We start from the raw sequence: 7,208 nt of genomic DNA on the forward strand, positions 1-7,208 counted from the left end.
GCCCCATGACCTCATGGTGTGAAGGAGTTCCTAGAGGATTCCAAGCCCTTTCCAGCTCTTAAACAGCCCCAAGCCTAATTAAGAACCTTGTACTGATGCTTGTCTCTGGATAGTGAAATAGGAAGGTGATTTTGTTTTTTGTTTTTGTTTAAGATTTTATTTATTTATTTGACAGAAAGAGAGATCACAAGTAGGCAGAGAGGCAGGCAGAGAGAGAGGGAAGCAGGCTCCCTGCTGAGCAGAGAGCCCAATGTGGGGCTCCATCCCAGGACCCTGAGATCATGACCTGAGCCGAAGGCAGAGGTTTTAACCCACTGAGCCACCCAGGCGCCCCAGTTTTTGTTTTTTGTTTTGTTTCTTTTCTTCTGCATTTTGCAAATAGTTTATAGGGAGCTTGCACTGCTGAAGTGTGTGTGTGTTACGTGTTCACAGGACCAAAAGACTCTGATTCTAGAAGAAAATGAAACTTAAAAAAAAAAAAAGGGAAATACGTTTTAAAAGTAAAGGCAGAAGAGACAGAAAGGCCCAACTGGAGGCCCTAAATTCCTGCAGGGGTTAGCGGTGGGGGTGGAGGGGGGAAGTGCCCACCTCCAGGGTGAGAGGTCTTTGTGTACCCGTGGCGCCATCTGCTGGTCATTATGGGAGAGGACACTTCAGCTTGGTTCGCAAAAGGGCCTTGAAGCGAATCCAGCCAACATCGAAGGTTCACAATCAGGATAAAGATCACATTCCATTTACATGCTAATCTCACTCCGTACTTTCCTCCAGAATTCACTTTTGATTTCGCATTGCAGTAACAACTGAAACAGAGACATCTGAGTAGGTCCGTTCTGTACAAGGAGTAATTATGCACAGCCCCTCCTGCCAGGAGAGGCTGGTTCTCCAGCTGCCTCCCCCACCCCAACACCCCATCCCCAGACCCTCCACCCCTGCACCCCCACCTGTCCGAGGAACCTCGCTCCCAGTCCCCACCATGTTTGAACCAGGTCAGTTTCATCTCCATCTGCGTCTGTCCTGTGGGTGTCCATAGATCTTAACTTCCTGAACTTGGACTAATTCAGCATCTCAAGCATTCCTGCATGACCCAACAGCCTAAAGTGCCAGCCAAGCCTGTCCCTCTAGACAACATGTGTCCCTCTAGACAACATGAACCTGCTTTTCCACCTCCCCAAAGAAGGTGGGGTACCTTGCTCTCTGAGGGTCCCTGCTGGGAGGGGACCCCCCTACATGGCTCAGCTGCTGTCTCACCCTATTCTGGACCAAACCCTTCCCACAGAGGCTGCCTGGCCAAAGCCCCTTTGCTGGTGGAGGCTGGTCTGTGGGTGCCAGACGGCACACATACCAGCAACACCCTCTGTTGCGGATACGGATGGGAAAGCGTTTTCCTTCAAACACTGCTCATTTCCATTCTACAAGGCACCTCTCAAAACACCAGTCTTTAAAACAGACTTAACCAGACTCTGGACAGATGCCTCCATCCATGTGTCCAGCTGTGACATTGTGGTATAATAACGTCCCCAGTGTCCGGCACAGAGATTCTAAAACCTTGCAAATTCCTGAGTGTTAGGGGTGATAGGAGTATCTTTGGTTAGAGTATTTGGTTCTTGTCCCCAGTTTCTGGCAACAGAGGGGTCCGGAGAGCTTCCAGGCTGGTGAACTCATGAGCAATGGGGCAGGTTGTGACCCCAGACTCCCTGAGCACTCCTGCAGCTGGACCCCTCCAGACCTTGCCCTAATGTACTTCTTCATCTGGCTGTTCCTTTGTTTCCTTTGTCATGTCCTTTGTGATAAACTAGTCAGTAGGAAGTAAATAAGTAAATGCACACGTCCATACATAAAAGAAAAAAAGTGAAATCAAAGGCAACTCTCTGAACTTCGTCAAGATCTCCACACAGTGTTTATTTGTGAAGAGGGATGAGGTCTCTCCACAAGGCAGAGGAGTGCCTGGGAACCCGTGATTGGTCCTGCCCAGCGGGGAGGGCTGCCCTATTTGGAGAGCAGCAGGAAAGCCCCCTCCCCCGCAGCTCCTACATAGGTGGGAGGGCAGTGCTGGCGGACAGTGCTGCTGAAGCTCCAGAGGCAAGCTTCCAGAGAGAGCCCAAGGTACGTGGGGAGGCCGAGTTCGTGCTGGATTCCTTTTCTGTGGTCAGGGTCGTTCATTTCTAATCAGGCTGCAAACCGTGCAGCGGTTTCCTGTCTCCCATCTCCTGGAGTGGGTCCCGAGTCAGGGGACACATGAGCCTGGTGTTGCACCACTGGCTTTGGTGCTTGCAATAAGATGCTACTTTAGGGTTAGCTGGTTGGGATTTTCTTTTTGCTTTCAAGCCCTTGACTATGAAGACGACTTTCCAAGATCACTATGCTTTTATGTTTTTCTTTTAACTTGACACACCTGTAATTTGTGTTATTATTCTTATTTAACATTTCCCCTACTAAAAGAGTATGGGTTGATGGCATGGAGAGGTGGCCCCCTATTTAAGAGACAAATGAACATTGGCTTCATGCTTGGATCTCTTTGGCGAAAGCTGGTCTGAGGTCACTGAGGGGGGGGGTGTAAGGTGGGTGCTCAGGGTGCTGCCGGACACACTCATGGCCTCCCTGAGTGAGAGACTAGACCATGCCTGCAGGTAAAGAAAGGTCAACAGAAGCCGCTTTGTAGACATCCAGAGGTCACTGGACATGCACGGAGGTTGTGTTTTGCTTTTTTTCCAACATAAGGACCAGAGTCACACCGCAATTGAACATATTAACAGAGGTGGACCCATCACTTTGGGAATTCTGCAGGGAAGGGATGTTAGGGACTAAGCAAGCCGACTTTTGAACCCCCTTCAGCCCTGGCACTGATGGGCTCACAGTGGAACTTCATCTAGGACAGAGCCTGACTGTGGTACTGGGGTTTCTCATCCATGCCGACCAAGCTCCAGGTGCCGGAATGCCCTGAACAGTTGACCTTGGGAAATGTATTTCCACAATAGCTATTGTGGTTTCAGGAGACAGATGTGACAAACAACCAGACTGGGGGGTTGGGGGAAGGGGGGATATCCCTGATGTCATCAGCAGCCCTTCGAGTGCCCAGGCACCACCTTGACCCAGGAGGCTCTGTGCTCCCCCAGACCCTCCGGTCTTCCCCAGCCTCCCATCTCCTCTGAAATTCCTCATGGAGCCTGTTCTTTGCTTAGCTTAGGGCCCATTGGTGCTGCCCTTCATGCCCAGAGAGTAAAAAGCACAAAACTCGGGCACCATCCCCTCCTGAAGAACAGAAGGGCCTTGGGATATGGCGAGTAGGCATATGGGAACAAGTCAGACAGACTGGTTGCAACTTTGCCAGCCGCTATTTTGCAGCCTTGGGCAAAGCTCTTCCCCATTCTGAATCCCAGGACACCTTTTTTTTTTTTTTTAAGATTTTATTTATTTTTTGAGAGTGAGCAGGGAGGAGGGGCAGAGGGAGAAGCAGATCCTCGCTGAGCAAGCATCTCTATGCGGGACTCTATGCCAGGACCCTGGGATCTTGACCTGAGCCGAAGGCAGAAGCTTAACCAACTGAGCCACCCAGGCACCGCCCCCCCAGGACAACTTTCATCCCAGAGAAATAATAACGTACCACCCCATGTGAGAATTAAGGCAGTCAATGTCAGTGGCTGGTCATAGTAAGTGCTGGGTGATGGAGACGGTGGGGTCACTCTGTCCCCAGGGTGAGACTGGGAGTCACCTCTCTAGCACATCTTGACCCCTGACACAGAAGGAGGCAGGGGTCTCCTGACCATGTTTCCATCTCTCTTCATCATTACCCTAAAGCCCCTAGGGGCTTTCTTAGAATGGATTGCAGAATGTGCCAGAGTCAGAGCTAGCTTAGAGCTACAGAATAAAGAGGGAAGATTAACAATACAGTCTGTGCTCAGAAGCCTGTGGTTTCAACTCTTCTGTGTATTTTCCTCCAGAGATCCTCTGATTGGAAAGACTTGGGTGCACCAAAGAAAACCTATATGTATTATGTCATTACTCCCTCATTTTCCCATGCATATTCAAAGGCTTTGTAATTGCCAGCTGGAGCATCTTATCTGTCAGAGAAAATCAAATCTCCACCCTGAATGCATGTAATTCCAGGCAAAAGCAAGAACCTGGGTATTGACGTAGCCTATGCAACGTGAGCACAGTGAAACTATTCCACTTTTGGAAACACGTGAATGGTGCAAGGATGCATTCCTTGCTTAAAATCGCCTGCACGGGAGAGGGAGGCAGGGGAGCCCTCAAACCCTCCCCACCAACCTCCACCCCCTGGGGGAAGGTAACCACCTGGGTTTTTGCTCCTGCAGATCCTGGCACAATGAGGAAGCATCTGGGCGGATGCTGGTGGGCCATTGTCTGTGTCCTGCTGTTCAGCCAGCTCTCAGCAGTCAAGGCCAGAGGCATCAAGCACCGAATCAAGTGGAACCGGAAGGCCGTGCCCAGTACCTCGCAGGTCACCGAGGCGCGCAAGGCGGAGACCCGCCCCGGAGCCTTCATCAAGCAAGGCCGGAAGCTGGATGTCGACCTGGGAGCAGAGGGCAACAGGTACTACGAGGCCAACTACTGGCAGTTCCCCGACGGGATCCACTACAACGGCTGCTCAGAGGCCAACGTGACCAGGGAGAAGTTCGTGAGTGGCTGCATCAACGCCACCCAGGTGGCGAACCAGGAGGAGCTGTCCCGAGAGAAACAGGACAACAAACTTTACCAGCGGGTCCTGTGGCGGCTGATCAGGGAGCTCTGCTCCATCAAGCACTGCGATTTTTGGTTGGAGAGGGGAGCGGGACTTCGGGTCAGCGTGGACCAGCCTGTGCTGCTCTGCCTGCTGGTTTTCATTTGGCTTATTGTGAAATAAGCTTGCAGGTGGGCCGGCTGGCCACGGGGATGAGAGGGGGAGCCATCGGCTGGGGTATCCCAGTTCTCCTCTAAGCCCCAAACCCCGTGTGTCCCAAAGGTACCCAAGAGCTGTGATTCTTCAGTCCCTCAAGGCACACTGGCAAGTCTCCCCTGGGGAATCTGTCTGTATCGGGTAAATGTGTGTGTACCGAGCCCCTGTGGGCTCTCCCGAGGGCGACCTGGCAGTGCCTGCCTCCTCGGCTCCCCAGGGAGTGTCTGGTACATCGCATTCTGCAGTAGAAAAATGTTCGCTGAACAGAGAAGAGAACGTGCCAGGGACGGGGCCATACACTTCCCAGCATCCCCAACCCCTCCTAGAGACAGGGGTTCTTCCCACTGTGTAGACAAGGAAACTGAGGCTCCAAAAGTTGAAGAGGCTAGAAAGTAGCAGAGCCAGAATGCGATCCTGGTTTGTCCAACCCCAGATCTTCCACTCAGTGCAATCCCAGAGCTGCCCTGTGATTCCTTTAGGGCTCACCCAACCCGAACCCAAACCCAGATTTCCACCTGAGATGATGGCCATGGATCCTGCTACCTGGCTCCAGGCAGGTTGTATTTAATTCTTCTAATTAAACTAAGACACAGTAAAGGGATAAGACGAACATAGAGGTAAAGCGAGAGAGAAAGGCCAGAAATCATGGCGTAAGGCGATCTTGCCTGGCTAAATTCCCAGAGCAGATCATTTCCACAGCGGGATGTGTCTACTCAAAGATTTCTTTCACAAGAAGGATAAGTGTTTGCTGTTCCTCTCTCTGAAATAGCACCTGGATTTGAGAAAATATTTTTAAAGGACACATTTGCTTTGTAACGTTCCCCTAGCGCTAGGTGCCTCTTTTTCTGTACCTGCGTGGGAGAATCCTTAACTCTACTCCCTTCACACGGTCCGCTGGCCAATCACCAGCTGTTCTTTTAACAGCTGTTGGGGGTAGGGCGGTCATTTCTATGAGCCACTTGTCACTATAAAAAAAATAATTCCTTGCCAAAAAGTTTCAAGAGAAACTGTATCTTTAGGGAGACCTAGCAAAGAATTCACTCTTACCATCAGCAAGAGATGTGGTCCTTGGTATCTACCTCTTATTAGTTAAATATATAGTGCAAAATATATATGGCTTAAATACAAAAAATGAATCTAATGCTCTAAGATGTCCCCACAGGCCCTCTGGGGTGCTCTTGGGGACCCCCAGGAATTGTTGAACCATATTTGGACTCACCGGTTACCAACTATTATCAATTCTCCTTTAAAGAGAGTCTAAAAAAATAAAAACAAAAATAAATTTTAAAAAATTAAAAAATAAAGAGAGTCTGCAGAGGGGGCAGGGATGTGCATTCTCAGTGTATCCTAAGTATTTTAAAGCATGAATGTTGATAATGGTACCTCTCACTCTGAGCCTCCACTGCTATCAGTGTTCTTCTCAAGGATACTTGTGGAAGGTTTTAACAGAGAAAGTCAGTGGAGAACTTGGGGGCAGGGCAGCCCAGGATAGCAAGTGGCCTTACCCGAGGGGCCTGGGGGATCAGTGCTGGAGGAGGGTGGGATGGAGGATGCCAGAGGGCTTTAGTCCTCCAGCTGCCAGCACTGCCCTCACCATCCACTTCCACAGTCCTGCTGAATTCTTGAGCAGAGCACAGGATAAAAGTACAGACTATGTACAGGCTATTTCTTGCATGTCAGTTTTTTATTTTTAATTCTTAAACAATAACAATAGCAAGAAAGACAGGGGGGAAAGAAAGAGAGAGAGAGAGAGAGAAAGAAAGGAAGGAAGGGAGGAAGGGAGGGAGGGAGAGTGAGGAAGAAAAGAAAGAAAAGCGACTTACTAGTAAGCTGGTGTTGAAATTTTCAGTCCAGCTCTGCTGAGTTTAACCAAAAGAGCACACAGAGCCACAGAAGCAAAATGACTTCATTTCTTAGGCAAACACAGGCCGAGATATAATACATGTTCTGTAATTGCTGTCTTTTCTCATTTCATTAACATTTCCAGAAACCAGATTTAAATGGGGTGTGAAGGGCATTTGTGTATGATGATTCAAATGCCAAGTTTATTCATGAAGCTTTTAACTGAGGCTACACGTGCTTGAACATCCTGGCTGCTGTTTACGAACGATGAGGTCCAGGGAAGGCTTTTCAAGTCTGGTTTTTCACTTTAGCCAAAGGTTGTTGGGTGCCTGCCACGTGTAAGACATTGTGAGGGACGCCTGAATTATTCTAGATACGGTCGTTTTAAAGGTGAATACTTCACCAACTACTGCTTTCTTGTCCCCTCCAAGTGCTGACTTTTGAAAATGTAATTGTTGTAAAAGTGACATTC

General features: G+C 49.5%; 1 protein-coding gene across 1 annotated transcript; it reads left to right on the forward strand.

Moving 5' to 3' along the window:
* Positions 1–4,324: 4,324 nt before the first annotated feature.
* Positions 4,325–4,861, forward strand: PRND (prion like protein doppel; the record flags this gene model as incomplete). Its single annotated transcript, XM_080814493.1, has 1 exon — positions 4,325–4,861. One exon carries the CDS (start codon positions 4,325–4,327, stop codon positions 4,859–4,861), a length of 537 nt encoding a protein of 178 aa, XP_080670619.1.
* Positions 4,862–7,208: the final 2,347 nt, after the last annotated feature.

This window comes from Martes martes, assembly GCF_963455335.1.
Source record: "Martes martes genome assembly, chromosome: 9".
Classification (NCBI taxonomy): Eukaryota; Metazoa; Chordata; class Mammalia; order Carnivora; family Mustelidae; genus Martes; species Martes martes.